Genomic DNA, 22,156 nt, shown 5'->3' on the forward strand with positions numbered 1-22,156 from the left:
TAAGTAAAATGAGCTAGAGAAGGAAATGGCAAACCACTCCAATATTTTTGGCAAAAAATCCCCAGATGAGGTCATAAAAAAGTGGACACAACTGAAAGAGAACCAACAATGGTAAATCTGATTTATGTTCAACTTTATCACAGCATGTCTATGGAATAATACTAAGTTCTATTAATTGTACTGGTGGCTGCTACATAATGGGCAAGATGGGATCAGAGGTATAAATAATAGAATAATGCTCTAGTATAGAATATAATTAAGAGTTATTCTGCCAATTAAAAAATGAAATTGTACCTTGAGCTGATTATGTGTATTTTGGGTGCTGCAATCTCACATGGTGTATCTTCTACAGTCGTGATTTTAGTTCCTTGGCTCTTCACACAAGCGTATTTGGTACAGACTTCAACCTGTAAGAAGTGGTTAAGTGATTATATTCAGTGCCACAGACTTGTAGGGAATTAATTCTGCCCTCATTCAAGAAGTATTTCATAATGTCATGCATTCTCTGTCATGCATTCTCTGGGTGCTTAGTAAATAATAGTTTTTGATGGCAATCTTCTTTAGTGAGGTGAGTATATATCAGAGGTCAGAACTAGGCCCATTACAATTTCCTCAATCCTTAACATGGCACTGTTTAGTCCCTGGATTGCTCCCACTCAAAGAAAGAAAGACATTAATCTACTCTGAGCAGACTCAAAGAACGAAAGATGCCTAGGCAACATTTTGCAAGCATAATAGGTTATCACCACATACCACTCTCTAGATCTATAACCAATGTAGGGTAATGATGATATCTTCCGTAAGACTTGACATTTTACAATAAATAGCTTCAATGCTAATGTGGACTAGAAGAAAAATGAAGCCTTGAGAGGCTCCCTACTATGGCTCAGCTATTTTATATCCATTTGTTCCAGCTGCAATTGTATTTTAACTCTAATCGCAGCAGAAAATCATCATTCACCCCCTTAATTCTGTGACTTTATCTGAATAAAAACCAAGGAGGATGGAATAACTGATAATTGGAAATAGGGCCCATCAGGCATTAGCAACACAAAAGTAACACAAGTGTGAAGAGGAAGGAAAGGCAAAGAAACATGATAGTAAATTAATGAAGGAAAAGAGTAGAAGGAGAGAAGAAAAAGGAGGGAGGGAGAGAATAAGAGGGTGAGGGAGAGAAAAAGATGACTAGAGGAGAAAGGAGGAGAGGAGAGAGAAGAGGAGTGTTGAGGAGAATAGGAGGCAAGGAGAGGAGAAGAATAGAAATAAGATGAGAGGTGAGAAAAGATGAAGGACAAGAGGAGTTTGGAAGTGAGGACAGAAGAAATGAGAAGAATAAAGGAACATTATTACTCTAAAGTGTCAGATGTTGAGGGGAATCAGGGAGAGAAAAGAACAGAACAGAAGGGAAGAGAGAGAGAGAGAGAGAGAGAGAGAGAGAGAGAGAGAGAGAGAGAGAGAGAGAGAGAGAGAGAGAGAGAGAGAGAGAGAGAGAGAGAGAAGCTATAAATCTCCAGATCTGTATGCCTTTGAAAGAGGAGCACAGAGAGAGATTTAAAAAGAGTTAAAAAAGAGCCAAACTATTTCTAAAGTTAAAACTAAACTCCTGAAGCAGGAAGAGACTGGAGTAGACCAAAGAGTCCTAAGAAACCCTGAACATTAATACTGATCCTTTCTAAATGAAGTGGTTCTGTTTTTGTTACTATTTAAAATCCAAATGGGTTTCTCTTGATTTTCAAAGTCATCATATTTATATAGGAAATATGTGCTTTCAGTTGGGGCAGGAATAGACATATCTGTTACAGTTTTCTACACCATTATTTATGTCTTGTAGCAAACTGGCAAACTTTTAGAACCTAAGCAAACTACCAAAATAATCTGTTTAGATTGGTCTAAGAGAATTAAACCTATTCTAAAGATAAAGTTTATATATATATATATAACTTCAATAGAATTAAAAACCAGAAGATCTAATTAGTATTAGTAGAGGTAGACCATGTTACAGATAATCAGGGAGCTTACCACATTATCTAAATATTAATAAAGTCACCTATATGTGAATGTTTCCTACAGAGATCTACATTTGGACTGTACAGGGAGGGATGTGTGAAGACCTTTTTCATCTATAACTAACCAATGGAAAGAATCCCTAATCTTTTGACATTTCACATTCCATATGGAGGTTCCAAACCCAAATATAACTTACTTTTAAAAAAAATGGATATAAAACAATTCAGATTTGCAGATGAAGATGAATATTATCCCTATTACAAAGGGATTCTTCACTTGTTAAAAGGAAGGCTTCAAATAGCCAGCTCCCTGGGCATGTTTAAATGTCTGTTTATAAATCATTAATGGCCTAATGATTTTCTGAAAATCATTTTCCAAGCCACAAGGAATGTTAGTGAGTAGGTCCTGGTTTTTCAAATTCTATTAATTGTGTAAACATTATCTATAGCTGTTGAACTATACTGCTTATTTTTGATGTTAATCATTTTATGCTTATCATATACTGCCTTGTATTGTTAATTATCTTTTTTATCATGTCACAGAGCAATATGTCTTATTTCTCAAAACAGCATGTAAATTCCTTGAGGGCAATGGCCATGTCTTATACTTCTCTGGACCCTAAACAATAATTTGTCCAAAGTAGTTGCTCAATAAATATCTGATTATTGTTGACTGATTTTTTTTTGGTGGGGTGGGGAACCCTAGGACCTTCTGTTTTAGAAGCAATGCTGTGTTTTGGTTCCAAGGCTGGGAAATGATAAGGGTTAGGCAACTGGGATTAAATTCCTTGCCCAGAGTCATGCAGCTAGGAAGTTGCTGAGGTCACATTTGAATCCAGGACCTCCCATCTCTAGGCCTGGCTTTCAATCTGCTGAGCAAATCCTACCACCCCCTGAATGTTTGTTTGATATGAGATTAAGATAGTTTTAAATACTGAATTTATTTTCCTTTCCTATTACAACTTTAGACCTGGAAGGAACCTTAGAAACAATTTTATCCAACTCTTATTTTTATTGTTGATGAAATTGAGGTCCCAGAGGTTAATGTGATTTGTTGACAATCATAATACTAGATTGCAGCAAAGCTAGAACTAAAATTACGGTCTCCTTATTTAAAACCCAGTGTTGTTTTCACTGAGGTAGTGAGGTGGCAGAGTGGATAGAATACTGAGTTTGGAGTTAGGAAGACCTGGGTTCAAATCCAGTTTCAGACACCTAGTAGTTCTATAGCTCTGGGTAAGTCAGTTAATCTCTGTCTTTCTCAATTTCCTTAACTATAAAGGAGATCATAACAGCACCTGCCTCACAGGGTTGTAAGAATTAAATGAGATAATAGTAAAACTTTTAAATTTTAAATTAAATTAAATAAAAAATTAAAAAATCCCTATAGATAGATAAATGGAGAGAGAGATCATTTACTTAATACTTTGTGGCAAGATCTGAGTTACTTTATCCTATTGCTTTTCTTTGCATTTAAGTATTAGATCATAAACTCATAGAGGGCAGGAAATATGCTTTGCCATTTGGATTTCATAAAGGTGAAATGTTGATTTGATTATGAACTGTATTAATGGGGTCCAAGTGACAGACTGATTTCTACACTACAGAAGCATCTCTGGCTCCTTTTTATTCGTGAAAAGTCCATTCCAAGTCCCTTGATTTTCAGAGATAACTGAGGATCGTAGGAGATGAGGGACTTCCCAAAGTCTCTCAGGGAATAAGCAGCAGATCCAGAATGGCCACTCACGGTCTTCTTAACCCCAGATTCAAAGCCCTTCCTCCTCCTTTCAGAGCCCTTCTAAGAGGGGCAACAGGTAGGAGAAAAAGATCCCTGCCAATCCGGCGGCAGAGTTGCTCTGTTGTCATCAAGCACCCACAACAGCCAAAGTACCCAGAAGGGAGGTACTTTGTGTGGCGGGACCTTCTCCCAATAATTGGGAGCCTTCATTTTTGCCTGGCTCGAATAAATATCATCATCTCAGTCTTTTTATATCCACATCATCTTCTCTGCAGAGTCCCAAATGTTTGCCCAAAAGCAAGTCAATTTCATCTCAATCAGTTTCCCTCTTTTCCTGCCCCCTAGATACCTCTTACCCAATCAAGACAAAAAGATATCCACCTTGAGACACAGGCCAGCATGTTTTATTTATGATACCCACAAGCTTAACTATCAAAAAGCAATGTTCTAACCTGGATGTCATAGATAGTGAATGGAGACAGGTCTCCCAGAACGAAAGACCCAGGCGCATTCATGCCAGTCTTGTAAAGCTTATTATTTACATAGACTGAATACTCAGTGACAACACCATTTGGGTTGGAAGGCGATGTCCAGATGACACGTACAGCTGTACTGTTGATGATGACAACCTCTGGAGGAAGCATGCCCTGAGGCTCTAGAATTAAAGAAAAAAAAACTGAATAAACTCCAGCTGTCTCTGAAAAAGCACTTGTTTAACTAAATCCAGATTAGTAATTAGGTTTAGCAAAGGGTTCCCTGCTTATCTGCTTTGCTCTGATGAAGTTATCACAGTCTGTAGTCCTCTGTAAATTGGCTTATTATACTCTCAGTTAGAAACCATGAGAACTGGTGGTAAAATGCTTTATACCACCAGCATAGTGTTAATCTTCAGTGAAATGTGGCCAGTGGGATGTGATGATAAATTATTCACCCATCGGCACTGCCAACACATATCTATTATCTATCTCTTCTTTGCCATCCTTTCACCTCCCAGGGTTAATTTTTTTTTAATACTCCCTATACAAAAAATACAACTCAAAGATATTGCATCTAGAGGAAAATTTTTTTAAATCATTGATATTACTAGGCTCATAACTTAAGCAATATGAAGTAATAATACAATATTGTCATTATGTAAATGATTTTGAATGTTGATTACCATAGGTAATGATGAAATCTAACACTAGAAAAAACTTGCTTAGCGTTAAATTACGCAATTATTCAAGTGTGTCAGAAATAACTATCCAAAGACCTATTTTTATCATAAGAACCCATCTTAACTAGTTGAAAAATTGTCCTTGTGATCAATTCTATTTCATAAACAAAAGGTGCTGACCTTTGACACCACAAAGGGAAATGAGATCTGCACTTAAAGTGCTCTGTTAATGACCTGGAACACTTGCTTGGGAGGTAATGATATTATAATGTTTATAATGAGACTTTATAAAGCAAAAAAGATTAGAAAGCCCATTCCAGCCACATTTCAGATTCACAAGTTGCTTCCCTACTCCCTCCCTCTTGCTAACTGGCTTGGAAATGACTCATAGGCAAATTTTCTCTGTGGCTGAACTTGCACCTCTATTTCTGGTGACTCAGGGAAGGCACTGTATTTGCTTGTGTCAGAAACCCATTGCTTCAAGGAGTACATCTCTTTTAAAAACCATTAATTTTTTCAAAATGCTACCATTTGTTGACATGAAATCAGATTCAAACTTAGTATACAACAGCCTCAGTTCTCCAAGTAAGGAGGGAACAAACTGGGCTAATAACCTATTATTAAAGCTTTGTGCTTCAGTCTTAGTGGGATGGCTTATTGATTTGCCACTTGACAGCAGCTAGCACTTAAGCATTTTAGTTTCTCCCTCTCCCACCCCAACCCTTCCTTTCCCCTCTAATACCGGAAATTTTATAATGGAAGGATGACTGATCTCAACCTCGACAAAAATCAATCAATTTCATTCCCATATCTGAAGGCAAGCAGTCCTGAGGCTCTAGACCCACCTCCATCCCGAGTGGTCACATGTAGTACTTCACTGTTGATGCTGTGGGCTCCGTTGAAAACACAAATAAAAATCTGATACTCTGTGTTTGGTTTTAAGTCACCGATTACAAAACAGTTTACATCAGGCAGGATTTTCAGTGACTCATTTGATGTAGCAGAACTCCAGATGAGGGTATAATATTCAACATCACCTTGTAAATCTTTCAGGGCTGTTAAAGAATCAACACAATACTTTAGAAATGGGGTTAATCCTCGCAGTATACTGGAATAAAGTTCATACTCTCCAAATTTCTTGTATCTGAGCAGTTATCTCTGGGGAAGCTTGGAAAAGGAGATTAAGTAATTCTTTGTACTCTCATTAGAATTCTTAAAAATAATAACAACCTTCATTTTTCCCAGGATACTTTGGTTCTATTCTTATAATTGACATTTCTCACCTGAGGCAGTAGACAATTCAACTTTCCTTAAAAAAAAATCATTGTACATTCATTTTATCAATACAATTAAGAGAGATTGAAAGCTATAATTGTGGGGAAAGGAACAGTAAAATAAATACTGCTCATGGAACAACTGATGAATATAGTCATTACTGGTTAAAGTCTGTTCTGGTAGAAAAGGCCATTTACTCAATAAACTCCTAGATTTTAAGGTCTAATTTAAAGCACTAACAACTTTTACTAAATTATAATTTAGGGATCTACAAAGAAGAACATTTAAAAAAAGGACTACATCAATATGCAATTTGTTTACCCTGAAAATTTGACTCACTAGGTTCCCAGGAGGTATCTTTGATATTTTCCCCAAGGTTCTCACTTTGGGGTACAAACCATATGTCTTTCTAATGACAAAGAGATAGCTTTCAAAGAATGCTTCATTACCCCAAAAACGTATTTACCTGTTGCCTTCATAGGTTGCCTATGCAGCACTTTGCTAGTCACCTTTTCTGATTCTATGTCCTCCCTACAAGGCTTTAAAAAGACCATCAGATAGGTGGAAACTTATTTCTAAAAACTGAAGAATTATATTGTTGTTAATAAATTCATCAGCTTTGAGGGTTTAGGCTCACCATGACCAGAATTTTAACTGTGGTGGTGTAATCAGGACTATGCACCAAAGTACAATATTTAGAGGTCATTGATAGCACTCTCACTTCTACAGCAGCTAGAAACAACTGAGCTAAAAGAAGGAACAAAAATTATTAGGTAATATAATATACCCAGTGGCATGTATCATAGCAGCTCAGCCTGATCACAACCTGCAACTATCATCTCTGCAAAGGTGGTTTCCCAGAAATATCCTCACCTCTGTAGTCTCACGTCTTAGTGATGTCACTCTTCAGGCACATTATATTTATCTTAAAAAGTTAATTTGAAGAGTAATGTCATACAATTTTCTCTAGGTGCCAAATCTTGCCACAGATACTTATTAGCAATAAAACCATAGACAAATCTAAATGTGAAAACTTTTGTTTTGGATGAAAGTTCTGGTTCTTTTAAGTTTCTCCATTGTCACAATTTCATTCCTCTCAATTATGAAATTTTGTCCCTCTTAAGGTGCAAATAATCCTGGGAACAATAGCACATTAAGGTATTATCAGCCTTTAACATTTTAGCATGAGTTATTTTATAAAACAATCTACTTGTATTTATTGAAGGCCTAGTGAAAGCATGCTTTGATGAAGGCAAACATTTGTCTATGGCCCTAGTAAGGAATTCTGTGCAACCAGGTAGGCAGTTAGGAGGCACTAAAGAGATAGAATATCAGTACACCCAAATATGCACTTAGCAAGTATTTATCCATTTATTAAAAAATAAAGAATGATATTTAAGACCCTTAAATCTTCAATTTTCATATTTAACATTATTCCCTACTACTCATCTACATGCAACCCTCTTCTCTAGACAAACTGAACTCTTTGTTTTCATAAGATCAGATTTGGAGCTAGAATAGACCTCTGAGGTCTAACTTCCTTATTTTATTGAACAGTAAAACTGAGGCCCAAATAAGCTACTTGACTTGTTAAGTGCCATGCAAATTGTAAGTTTTTGAGATGGAATTGAATTCAACTCACCCTAATTTTGAGTCCAGAACTTCTTCCACACTATCATTCTTTGGTTATGCCATTCTTCCCAACTGAAAAACTTTCCCCCCTCCTTTTCATCTTTTATATGTTAGGACTTCAATTTCTATCCGACCTTGTAGCTTCCCCATGAAATTTCCCCTCACCACTTCATTTCATACAAATCCCTGCTTTTTCTAAACTTCACCCTTTATTGTATGTTATACAACATATACCTAATCATACACCTTATGGCAAATACAATAGCACTAGGTGGGTGGAAAGGACCCTTGAAATAATTTAGTCTATATATGTTGAGAAAATGAAGTCCACAGAACGTAAATGATTTGTTCAAGGTCAACTAGAGGCAGAACTAGAAATAGAATGTAGGTCTTCTAATGGGGTTCTTACATCAAATCAATTTTTTCTTTATTTTCTTTTTAATTTTCTAACAATATTACACCACATATCCCATTGGCAGTAAAGCTCATTCTATGTGTTTGTAACTCAAATAGTCACTTTGTTTAAGCAAACACATTACAAAGTAAAAATAAAAGCACCAAATAATGAATTGCATGTTCATAACAAAACAAAAATCTATTGCCTCCTTAGTAGGTAAATTACCAACTCCTGATTATTTTGAATTGTTATTTAGCCCTTAACATGTTATTTTACTTTTCATGTATATCTATCTTGTCTGCTTAATTATACTGTCAGCTTCAAGAATATAAAAATTTCTTTTTCATATACTATATTAATTCCTGTATATTAGAAAGAATTACAGTGTATTCCTGTGTCTGGGATCCAGATCATAAATACCATCTAGTTTTCTACTTTTATCATTTTATTTTTCCATAGATATCCCAAGGAATGTCTTCTTTTTAAATAGAATTTGCTAAGACAAGGATTCTTTTCTTGTGGACATGGCTATCCATCGCTGTTTGGGGAAGGTTTAAGGGTCTGATGGACCAATTCTTAATTGGCTATCACCAATTAAAGATATCTTAGAAATGGTAAAGGGAGCAGATGAATAATGAATTTCTAAAAATCAATTCATCAAACTCCTTGCCCCAGCTCAGGTTGTCCCTAGTTTTCAAGAAATCAACATGGAGACCTATATCACTTTATTGGTTGATGCTGACCTAACCAATAATCCTGATATAATCAATAAACATTCTTATACAAAAATCAGTCTTTCAAGATAAATTCAATCAAAACAAGAGGAACCAATTAGAATATAAGTTAATGCTTTATTATATTTAAATAGTTCATGAAACAGTACCACAATAAAATAGATAATACTTATGGAGTGAATAGAAGAATGAATGAATGAATAAGTAAATAGGTATACAGATGCTGCTCATTATATGATCTTTCAGTCAAGTTCTCTGGCTTGATAGGTAGATCAGAAAGTTGACCACATTGTTCTTTTAATCTTATTTCCTCTTCTGGATGAAAGGAAATTCACTTCTTACAAATATATATATATATACATATATATATTTATACACATATAAAATATATATAATCTCTATATATGTGTGTATACACACATACATGGATAGATAGATAGATATTCATACATCTACATAATAAAATAACAGAGTCAGAGAGAGAGAGGAAGAGAGAGAGAGAGAGAGAGAGAGAGAGAGAGAGAGAGAGAGAGAGAGAGAGAGAGAGAGAGAGAGAGAGAGAGAGAGAGAGAGAGAAGAAAAAGAGGGCTAGGGAAAGGGAAAGAGAGTTTGGGAGGGACTGAATTTTTAAATTTCTTTTAGGATAATAGATTGTATACCCTTACCTGCCAACTATGCCCTACAAAGCAAAAAATAAAACAATTTAAAATTAATAGTATTGGAACTGAGTGGCACTTTTTGGGCAAGAGGATAACTAATTTACTTATTTGAATGCATTGTTCAAGGAAAGAAAATGATCAAGGACCAAGCTTTGGGAGAGATGACCCTCTTTCAATATTTAACCTTTGTATTCACAAATAGGTGTCTGGGAAATTTCTTTGGTACGAATGAAAATAAAAGCCGATTGCATTACCTACATCCCGAAGGTCAGAGGTTCAGATTACCAAGGTAATGAAACTTCAGTGAGCTGCTTCAGATCTATTAGGTTTGTCAGTTTTTATAAGCAAGCTTACTTCAGGCATGCAATTATAAAATAAAGAGCCTATACCACTGAAAATCCGCCAGCTATTCTTTAACAGATGTATTTGCAAGTCAGCTGAGGGTGTAGGATCCTGCTTTGTGAGCAGGCTTCCTATTTAAATGGAAGGGGGAGGGTTTGCAATAAATGATATATTCTAGCCCATCTCTCCAAAAAGATATGCCCAAGTTGAAATATACTCTTAAGATGAAAGACTATCTGCTTTCCTTCCTATGCTGTTTCAGAGAATATCCACCAGCATCAATTAACCTCTTTATCCTTCCATTAAAATGGTTTAAATGGACACATGATCCAAGTGACACAGTTTATTAGAATATGGCATGTTTCTAATACCTCCAGGATTGATAGCCATTTGTTAAGATGAGTTAATAATACTTCTCCGGTGCTAGTTATTTGGTGACAATGTAGATCAACACAACTGGTGTCGGTTTTAATTTCCAATTAACGCTGCAAACAAATTGGGACTAAATCACTCACGGGACCAGTAATGAAATATAAAGCATTTCTCTTCTAGGCTGCTTCAAAATCTACGCTGGGTCAGAAGGGAGTGGGAGTTGTTGTATAGCCAGCCAGCTGCCTGGCAGCCTTTCCTAACTTTATTTCTCATTCAGAAGAATGGATGATTTTTCATTCATAGAGGGCAAGAACTTTTTCTCAGAATTGCATCTAAAAGAGGGTTTTCCTTCACCTTCTTGACATAGAGGGAAATCCTGACAAAGCCACAGTGATTAAGCCTCTTCATTGGCTTTAGGTTTGCCTTTGTGGACAATCAGATTGACCATTTCCAAGATGAATACAGTTTTGTTTTCTTTTTATTCAATGTCAAAATAGAAAATTATATCATGGAAGAACTGGATGGCACTTTAAGGACCCACGGAAATACCAATCTAAAGACAGAGGCTATGTAGCCTGGATGAAAGTGTAGAGGACTTGAAATCAGCAAAATCTATGGTTCAAAGCCTATCCCTGACACTTACTGCAACCATGGGCAAATCACTAAAATTAGTATTTAGAAAACAATATCTATAGAATTTACTTTCTCGTTTATTTTGAGATTCAAATGAGATTATATGTGCAAATGCCATAAATCTGGTAATCATTCATAGAGAAAAAATAAATAAACCCATGAGCTGATGAAGTCACAGTAGAGAAGGCCAGATCTATGGGGTAAACCCACAGTCCAGGAGAATGATATAAGTGGGGATACAGCACAGAAGTCTGAGAAGTGGTCAGATGATTAAGAGGTAAAACAGGAGAAAGAAGGGTCATAAAAGCCCAGAAGGAAGAAACTGGGTATTCAGAGGAAAAATATGAATACTATCACATGCTGGAGAAAGGTCAAAAAAGAAAAGGAATGAGGAAAAGGCAACTGATTTGGCAATTGGGAAATTATGGAGAACTTTGCAATGAACAATTTTCAGTGGAGCAAAGAGGCAGGACATTATACTGTACAGGTCTGGGAAATAGGTAGGAAAAATTGAAATGGAAGGAAGAAATGATGACATCCTTAAGGAGGATGAATGGGGAGAATGGAGGGGAAAAGAACTATAAAACAATAGCTTGAGACAAAGATCTATACAAATGTCAGTTATTTTTTAAAAATAGTTATATATAATTTAATTATTCTGGCTACTGAGAAGACCAGATCAAATCATTCATTAAGTAGCACTTATTGGGAATCTGCTATGTAATAATGACTGTGATACAGCTGGTGATACAGACATAAGTGAAATCAGTTCTTTACCTCAAAGAACTTGTAGTCATACAAAGAACGAGGAAGAGAACATAAATGTGGATAGTGTTCACACCCAGAAGTAGTCTGGATCAGATTACTGTTAAGAAGCTCAATCTATAAAAAACAGGAAAGATGACTCTTTCTGGGAAAGCCATTATATCAAAAGGATCTTACTCATTGCCAGGGCACAGAGCTAGGTTCTCCTGCAAGAAAATCACCTTTCACATAGTCTTTTTATTTTTTAATCATTTCTTTTTTCTTAACCACATGTAAGCAAAAATGCTTAACTTAAAAAAGAATGAATTCTCTATTCTTTGCTTGCTCCTTGAGAAGGCAACCAATTTGACACAGATTAAACATTTTTTCATCCAATAATTTCAGTTGTGTCCAACCCTTTATGACCTCATTTAGGGTTTTCTTAGCAAAGATACTAGTGTGGTTTGCCATTTCCTTCTCCAGTTCATTTTATGAGTATAGAAACTGAGGCAAATACAGTCACACAGTGAGTGTTGGAAGCCAAATTTGAACTCAGATCTTCTTAACTTCAGGTACATTATCCATTGTGCCACCTAGCTATCCTAGATAATACATATAAAGTTATGTAGCATATTTCCATATTAGCCATATAGTAAAAGAAACACAGACCAAAAACAAGCAAGGAAAAAAAAACATTTCAATCTGCAATAGACTCCATTAGTTGTTTCTTTGGAGATGGATAGTATTTTTCATCATAAGTCCTTTGGAAATGTCTACATAAGCATTTAAAAAAGAATAAAAAAATTAGGAAATCACTTACTTGGTCTAGACCATCCGACTCTAATTGCCGTGTGATTGAGGTCCTGTATTTCCAGGGTAGCGCTCTTCTCTGGGAGTCCTGCTAATGTGGTCACAATTGCCTCCTTGCTTGGTGCATACCCCACGATATTATGCACAATGAGTTTATATTCATAAGTTGTATACCTAAGACATTGTTTTTTGTAAAAGTTAGACTTATTCTCATACTAAACAAAATTCAACACAAACAGGAAACCAATACCATGTAATTGATTTCTTTTTCTCCTCCATAAATGAAGTTAATGATTTTGTTCTTAACTAAAGCTCAAAGGACAGATTCTGCAAGAAATTTGGGCTGATCTTGATATCATTGTTTAAAACTAAAGTTATATGTAATTTCTTCATGCTTCTTGTTTTCAGAGGTGGTGAATATTATAGCTCAGTTCAAGATGTAATTACAACTCTAGCAAAGGCCATATTTTAGATCTGATTTTGATCCAAAGAATTTGAAATAGTTTTATTGTTTCTCTTTGGGGTTAACTCATTCATTTTTAGGTATCAGAATCGTTTATCACAGTTTCTCTTCTATAGCAGTGCCCCCTTCCCATAATCCCATTGCCAGATAGATAAACCACAAAACTAAATCATAACTGTGACAAATGCATATAATGCACACCTACTGAGAGCTCTGTATGGTGCCTCCTGGGAATGTTACCATGGTAAAGAACATAGTTGATTCCATGATGTGAAAGTTGAATTTCATTTTACAGAAAGGGAAACTGTGGAAAAGCCACAAAAAACTAGCTATAAACTATGTCACAGACAAAAACAATGGCAGAAGCACTGAGTATAGATTAGGTGCCACAGCACATGCTTCATGCATATCAGTGGATAAAACATTTTTTTTCCTCAGATGCATTATCTGACCCAGAAAGAATGAGATTAAGGATTTTTTTTTTAAAGCATGGCTAGATAGGGGAATGGCTAGTCTGCAGGCCAAAGTCCTACATGGTCATTTTATATGAAGTTGGCCCACTATGAAGAGAAGAAAAGCATGGGACAAATAACACTGTATTTTCCCCGACTATCATCATCATCACCTAACAGGTAAAATATTGGTAAATTTTTCATTAAGAAAAGCATTCACATCCACAAGCAGAGGACAAACTGTGGGAGTAAAAACACCAAGGAAAGGCAACTGCTTGACTACAGGGGTTGAGGGGATATTATTGAGGAGAGACTCTAAATGAACACCCTAATGCAAATACCAACAACATGGAAATGGGTTTGAATCAAAAACACATGTGATACCCAGTGGAATCGCGTGTCAGTTATGGGAGGGGTGGAGGGAGGGGGGTGGAGGAAAAGAAAATGATCTTTTTCCCCTAGTGAATAATGTTTGAAAATGACCAAATAAAATAATGTTCAAAAGGAAAAAAAATAAAAACTTTTATCATCAACTAAAAAAAAAATTCATATTTAAGCAGAAAAGGAAAATATCTTACATTCACATGTGGTGAGCAGCCCACAATCACAGTCCCAGAGACATCAGGTCTTTTTTCAAACTATCTGGTGTTTCTAGGTCTTTTAACACCTGATTCTCTTATAAAGCTCCAAATACTAAGTAATTATAATTACATGATTCTGTGAAGATTAAGTTTAACTCTCCCCTGATAATAAAAATTAAATTAACTCCCCTGCCCATTTTTAGATTTAATTACTAAAAGTGTAAACACCCTACTTAAAGTTGAGTGGGGAGATCTGCCAATTTTTAGATTTAATCACCAAAGGTATAAACACCCCACTCATACTTGAGTGGGGGAAGTCTGTGACCCAACAGTGCAATAGTGGGTGACTAATCAGAATTTAATGACCCCTAGGCAGTACTAAAGCAAAGCTTCAACTGTGATTGGTAGATGTAAAATTACGGGATGGCACAGGAAGCGATGCAAAAGAAAGTGTCTTTAAAAGGGAGTTACAACTTCCTGAGTGCAGTTTTTACTTGGAGTTGAACTTCCTGTGACGGAGAGTTCTTTATTCTTTGGAGTTGAGACTAGAGAAGAATCTGCTGACTCGACACCATTTGTGGTGAGGCTGTTCTTAAATAAATTCCTTTGTCCTGACACGTGGTGAGTAAAAAGGCCGACTCCTTTCCTGGATATTTTCTTTTATTAAATTCTTTTTTAATTTTATTTGGTCAATTTCAAACTTTATTCCTTAGTTACAAAAATCATTTTCTTTTCCTCCCTCCCCTTCCCCCACCCCTCCCATAGCTGATGCTCAATTCCATTGGGTATTACATGTGTCCTTGATCAGAACCCATTTCCATGTTATTGGTGTTTGCATTAGGATGTTCATTTAGAGTCTACATCCCCAAGCATATCTCCTCAACCCATATAGTCAAGCAGTTGTTTTACTTCTGTGTTTCTACTCCCACAGTTTTTCCTCTGAATGTGGATTCTGTTCTTTCTCATAGATCCCTCTGGGTTGTTCAGGATTGCTGCATTGCCACTAATGGAGATGTCCATTACATTGCCTGGATATTTTCTGAAAAAAAAAAAAAAAACTAGACTCAAGAGAGACTCTTGAGAGGGACTTCCCCAGGTCCTCAGCTTTGCCAAGGCCAGCTAAGGACTAACTCTCACTGCTTGGGTTGAGCCAGGCGGCAGGAGTAAATTACTTAGTGCTTAGGCTAGATATCTTATCCTAACCTCTCTCTGATTTTCTTACTTCATTCTTTCTATATTTTGTAAATAAATCTCTTTGGAATAAATTAAATTTCAGGTGACCCTATTTTAAATATAACCCAGTCCAACCTTTTTATATAATTAACCCCTTTTTTCTCCTTACAATTCTCATCTAAAAATGAGGCTTCAGATGTTATGTAACAGAAAGAATTCTGGACTTAGAGCCAATAATGCCTGGGTTCAAATTCCAATTCAGATGTTAATAAATTGTATGACATTTAACCCCTCTTGGCTTCAGTTTCTTTCTTTGTAAAATGAGGAAGATGCACTCAGTAAGATTTGAGGTTCCTTCAGACTCTCAATTTATATTATTATGATTCCCCAGATTATTCATAATTTAGTGGTCACTTTCCTTGCATATAACACAGCATATGGCTATAATACCCTATCAATGAGCATTTATTATGCCCCTACTATGTTCCAGGCATTGAGATAAATCCCAGGGATCCAAAGAGAGACAAAAGATAATTTATTCTCATAAAGAGCTCATGGTCTAATAAGTGCAAAACAATGTTTTGGAGTACTTATGATAAATATTTTGCCAATGGATAACACTGAATGGCTTGAGGAAAGGGCCTATTTAGAATCTTCTTCAGTGTATGCAGCTGGTTCTACAGATATAGGCTGGATTTGTATAGATGTCTTGTGCTATCTACTCTGACATCATGGGGTGCCATATAAGTGATGTCCTATTCTATGCAAAATTTCAGATACTCATTCATCAGGTACCTATGTCAACCATGTCTAAAGTTTCCACTTGAGAATTTTGAGGATAGATTTAAGAATATGTTCTCTGTTGAAACTACATTCTTTTTTCCCAAATATCTCATGCTTCTATCTTATACAAAATCTTTTTTTTTGCTTCTTTTTTTAACCTCTTGGTTCTCTAAATCATCAAGAAGTCACTTGACACAACTAACACAAATTTAAGAATCTTCTGTTTTAACAACAGCAATGACAACCACCAATAAAGAAGTGCCCTCCTACTACTACCAATGCAGCTGGCACTTAAACCCGATTTTTTTTTAGTAGTGGAGTTGGATTTCTGCTGATCCATCTAAACACTCTCACCCATACCCCCATGTGACTGGTAGTATTCAGTTGAATGCTAGCTAGCCAGGGTTAAGAGTACAGTCTGTGACCAAGGAATAGAATGAAGCTAATGGCTCTTCTGGGAATTGAACCCATGACCTTGGCTTCATTAGTACACTCCTTGTGTAAAAGACCAAAACTTGTGCTTTACTCTGTGAGAAGAGGATACTCAACTCATTTTCTACAATATATGTAATTTATACTTAGTATATTTATTGATCTATATATTTAAGACAGTCTATTATAATTTTAAGACATTAATGAAAATGGACACTATTCTGTACTTCATCTCTGCAAGTTAAATTAATATCAACAGGGGAACTGGAAATGCTAAGTTTTTAATAGCCTCTCTAGGGCTTGACATCCTGCTATGATGCCTTGTGTGATTTTATCATTATTTAGTCATGGTAAGCATATGATTTAGGAACCCACATGTGAAACTATGGCCATATATATATACAGAGGCACATGGACCAACTATTGGCAGGATTATTTCATAGAAGAATTCACAACCAATTCATACAATACCCTGATTTTATAAATAAAGCAACTAAGGTATAGGCAGGTCAAGAAACTGGCCCCATGTGACTAGTAATTAGTGTTAGAGCTTGCCTCAATCTCCTTGTTCAGACCAGTTGTCTTGCCATCATACTATCTTAAATGGAACCATCAAAAGGAACATAATTTGTGTTCTTCATTTTATATCATAAATTTGTTTGGTGGATTTTCTCCAGCCATTCTTTCAGGTTATGTATTTCAAGCCAATTGAATATATTAAGCAACAAATCTTGCACTTTTTCCCTGTAAAACACAAGATTTTATTCAAATGCTCCCTTTTATGGCCACAATATTTTCAGTGCTTTTGAAATGATTCTTTAGATTGTTAATATACTACTTCTACTAGTCCTCTTATTCAAACCTTTAACTATATATGTTGAGTGTTTTCCAACTCAAATAACAGGGAGTTATTTATTTTTGTTTGTTGCTTTCTCTATCAATATTGTTTATTTAGATAGAAGTCCTGGTTAGTGACTGATAAAGAATTTACAGGTTCCTACTTGAAACACTTTCATTAATAAAGAGGAACAAATGTTTTGTTTTGTTGTGAAACAAAGATGTTGATTAAGCATTTTACAGAATAAAAAATGGTACTTAATCTTATTAGCAATGACCAATAACTCATTTAATTCCATCTTGAGGTAATTTTTTTTTCATCAAGTTATAAGAATACAAATTCAAAGCTGGGGGATATCGTAGAGGTCATCTAGTCAAACAAATATTTTACAGATGAAGAAACTGAGATACAGAAATGTTTAATAACTTACTCATGGTCATAAAACTATTAAGTGCCAGAAATGAGATCGTAAGTACCATTGATCTAATTATTTTCAGAAACAGATAAGTTGGAAATGCACTTAAAAAAAAAGGTTGGTGAGAACTAGGTAGCTCAGTGGATTGAGAGCCAGGCCTAGAGGCAGGAGGTCCTAGGTTCAAATTTAGCCTCAGATACTTCCTAGCTGTGTGATCCTGGATAAGTCAGTTAATCCCCCGCCCCCCCCACTTTGCCTAACTCTTATCATATTCTGCCTTGGAACAAATAGAAAGTATTGATTCTAAGGTGGAAGGTAAGGATTAAAAAAAATTTACCTTCTGTCTTAGAATTGATATTATGCACTGCTTCCCTGGCAGAAGAATGTTAAAAGCAATGCAATGGGGGTCAAATGATTTGTCCAGAGTCACAGAGCTGGGAAGTTTCTGAATCTAGATTTGAACCCAGAATCCCCTGCTTCTAGGTCTGGCTTTCAATCCACTGTACAATTTAGCTGCCCCCAGATGTGGATTTTGAAACCATCATGCTGACCTTTAAGATTAAACATCCATGGAAGCACAAAACAGCTCTTTAATAATAAAAATAATGAACACTTGCATAAGCACTTTAGAGATAATACACCTTTTTATTTGAGCCTTTCTAGTACTCCTGTAGGTACTAGAGGAAAATCCTTCCTAAGTAAGGAGGATCAGGTTCCAAATCAGAATCTGAGCAAGAGGATAAACCAGGGAACTAGCCAGGTTAGGAACTGGATTCTCAGAATATCCAATATCCTTGGAGTGAGTAAAACAGTACAGTAAGTATAGTAAATGCTTATTGACAGACAATGAGAAGGATACAGGCCAAAGGGGGTTGCAAAAAAAAGAAGAAAACAAAACAAAACTGAGGCACAATGTCAATGGTTTCAGTGAGATATTGTTTGATATTGTCTTGCACTTCTCCAAGATCTGGTCTTTTATCCTCAAGTAATCAACAAATATTTGTAAAGTATATTTTGTGCCAGTCCCTGTGCTAGGGAAACAAATACAAAGAATTAAACAATCCTCACTATATCAAATGAGATGACTGGTGCATGTGTATGTAAAAACAGAATAAATATAAAGATAACAAATACAAATAAATATAAGGCAGTTAAATTCAAAATAGCTTGTGTGGAGTCATTAATACCAAGGAAAAAGAAAGACTTCTTTTGGTAGGGAGCATCTCAGTTACACTTAAAGGAAGAGAGAGAACCAGTGAGGTGAAGCTGAAGGAGGAATTCATTCCAGGCACTGGGGGAGAGTATGGAGTTGGGGAGACCAGACTTTGAAAAGACAGGGGTGGGGTAGGTCTTCTAGGTGGCTCAGAGGATTGAGAGCCAGGACAAATCTGGCCTCAGACAATTCTTAGTGACCTTGGGCAAATCACTTTACCCCATTGCCTAGCCCTTACTTCTCTTTGTCAGTATTAATTCCAAGATGGTGGAAAGGCAAAAGGGAAAGGGAAAGGGAAAGGGAAAGGGAAAGGGAAAGGGAAAGGGAAAGGGAAAGGGAAAGGGAAAGGGAAAGGGAAAGGGAAAGGGAAAGGGAAAGGGAAAGGGAAAGGGAAAGAAAGAAAGAAAGAAAGAAAGAAAGAAAGAAAGAAAGAAAGAAAGAAAGGGAAAACAAAACAAGGAGACAGGAGATAGGGTGGTGTATGTGAGAAACAAGAAGAAGAGAAACCTGTTTGGTAGGATGATGGTCTTTCTGGAAGGGGATATAATGAGATAAGAACAACAGGTTGGTGCTAGATTTTGAAGGACCTTAAATGCTTAACAAAAAGACTTATATTTTTATCTTTTAAGCCAGCAGTATTAAACATGCCACTCACAACACTTCTGAGGCTGGACTAAAATAGATTAAAATGTAATTGGGGGTTGAGGGGAGATGGGCATTTAGGTAACTCAGAAGAGAAAGCACCAGGTCTGGAGTCAGGAGGACCTTGGTTTAAATTTGGCTCCAAATAAATCCTAACTGTGTAGCCATTGCTGCTCTTCTTTCTCAAAATTTATACTAAGATAAAAGGTAAACTTTAAAAAGAATGAAATAGGGAAATATTTAACAAAAATAAATAAAAATACAACAAGGTAAGATAATGGTTATAGGTTTATTTGCAGCTTGAAGGGATTCTTATGTATGGCTTAGGGGACCTATTTCTATTTAAGTTTGACACTGTATAAGCAATATTCATTGAAGTCTATTGAGTAGGGGAGAAACAACTGAGCTGAACAAAAATTGCTTTAGCATATTGTGAAGACTACCTTGGAGTAAGTATGCACTTGGAAAAAAGAGACCAATTCAGAGACAATTAATATAATCCAGGTAGGAGATAATGAGGGTCTCAACTAAGGGAGTAACTAAGTTAGTAGAGAAAAGGGGTCAAATATAAGATTTAGTTTCAATAAAAACGTCAAGATTTGGCAGCTCTTTGGTTATGTGAAGTAAAGATGCTTGGAGATGTGGGGATAATATCAAGTTTATAAACTTGAGAGCCTGGAAGAATAATGATATCTTCAAAAGAAGTAGGGAACTTTGGAAGGAGGACAGGAGGAGTGATGACTTATATTTTGTACATATACATTTTGAATTATTGCTAGAGTATATAGTTAGAAATGTCTAGTACGAGGCAGAGGAGGGAGAAGGTCAAAGTGGGAGGGAGGGAGGGAGAGAGAGAGAGAGAAAGAGAGAGAGTGCCTTAGGGAGTATGAATAGTTACAGAATATAATATAGATTATATACTAGTAGAGGAGACAAGAGAAATCAGATACTAGTTGTCATCTCAGTCTTTTTAGCTCAATACCTTTATTTTTGCTATAATGTGCTGAGCTGAGATTATACCTATGGATCCACTGGACTATTTTTCTAGGACAATATTCTAGGAATGAACATGTCTACTCCCTTTAGAATTTTTCATTGAATCTCAACAGAATCGCAGAATTAGTGTGTATAAAGAAACTGTAGGGATCATTTGGCTCAGTGAACAAGAATCCACACTACTAATATGCCTTACAAGTGGTCATCCATCTTTTGCTTGGAAATCTCTAGTGAGGGAGACAGTACCACATCCCAAAACATCCAGTTCTACTCATACCCCTATTTAGAAAATGTTCCTTGCTTTTATCCTAAACAACATTATTAAAGCTTTCCACAATGTAAGATGGGGTTTGGTTATAATGGATGGATGATTTAATTGTAATTATCACTTAATTGAGATGGTTTATTATAAATTACCATATATACTTATTTTTCAGCAAAACTGAGGATTTAAAGGAAATGGATGATCATGTGTAAACATATCACAATCAGTCTTAGAAAGATAAATTAAATACACCATAAATAAACTATCAGAGGGGAGAACTTTGATCTGATACATTCATAAATAAAACTCCCCCATTTAAGCAGCAATTAATATATATGTTAATAAAATTATTCTAAATAGTTGAAAAAGAAACGTTACACCAAATGGCTTTCATGAGACAAATATATCCCTCATTACTGAAAGAGGGAGAAATAAAGCAAAATAAGAGAATTACAGACTAGAATCACTCATAAATATTAATACAAACATTCTAGATAAAATACTATGACAACATATTAAAAAGTATTCACTATAACCAAGTTGGAATTACATAAGTGATGAAAATGTGGTTTAGTATTAAGAAAACAATTATAAAAACTTCACAACAAACTCATAATTATATCAACAGATGGAGAAACTCCTCTAAAAACTTTACCCTCAGCACTCAAAAAATAGGTTTAAAATATTTTATCCTAAACTGAAAGCTAGCACTATTTGTAAAAGGAAAATATTAGAAACTGCCCCATTAATTATCAGGACAAAGTAAGGATTCCTCCTCTCTGTATATCATAAGAGATTAGAAATGCTAGTGATGGGGAGGGGGAGAATTCAAAGTAAAGAAATTAAAGGCATAACCATCAGTAAAGCATGGAAAACATCATACATATTGATAAAAGGTTAAACCATGAGAGCAATTTAGAAAACTATAAAAACTGAGTGAGATGCTCATCAATTTAAATTAAGTCACATAATAATAATTCTTCAAAAAGTATAATTCTGTATGAAAATAAAAAGGAGAAAATGATGAAAGAAAAATTTAATCCACTAAAAAGTGGATAAAATCTGGGTCAATTTAGCAAAACATGCTTAAGACATAAATACAATTATAAAATATTATTTACAGAAAAAATAAGTTGAAGAAAAAAATTGTAGCAATATTATTGGTCATGGCTATTCTTTGCTAAAATAATAAACTGATTTTCCTACCTAAAATGATTTACATACTTATTGATATGTCAAACTATGGAGGCCTCATTTTATAAAATGAGAAAAATATTAATAAAATTAATTTGGAGAAACCAAAGGTCTATACACTCAAGGGAAATGATGAAAAAATAGTATAAATGAAGAGAAAATGAATTTTTTAGACTTTGAAATACCTTATAAAAGGATCTGGCATTGATTT

General features: G+C 35.4%; 1 protein-coding gene across 2 annotated transcripts in view; it reads right to left on the reverse strand.

Annotated features, from left to right (window-relative positions):
* The window catches only part of USH2A (usherin), a 327,556-nt gene that overhangs the window by 296,639 nt on the left and 8,761 nt on the right, over positions 1-22,156 (reverse strand). For both annotated transcript variants that reach the window (XM_056815925.1, XM_056815924.1), the window contains exons 2-5: positions 12,509-12,672; positions 5,746-5,955; positions 4,197-4,399; positions 295-407 (exon numbers count right to left, since the gene is read on the reverse strand). In XM_056815925.1, the coding sequence (XP_056671903.1) occupies positions 295-407; positions 4,197-4,388 (305 nt within the window). In that variant the 5' untranslated portion in view covers positions 4,389-4,399; positions 5,746-5,955; positions 12,509-12,672. The remainder of the gene's footprint in view (positions 1-294; positions 408-4,196; positions 4,400-5,745; positions 5,956-12,508; positions 12,673-22,156) is intronic.

This window comes from Monodelphis domestica, chromosome 2 (genome assembly GCF_027887165.1).
Source record: "Monodelphis domestica isolate mMonDom1 chromosome 2, mMonDom1.pri, whole genome shotgun sequence".
Taxonomy (NCBI): domain Eukaryota; kingdom Metazoa; phylum Chordata; class Mammalia; order Didelphimorphia; family Didelphidae; genus Monodelphis; species Monodelphis domestica.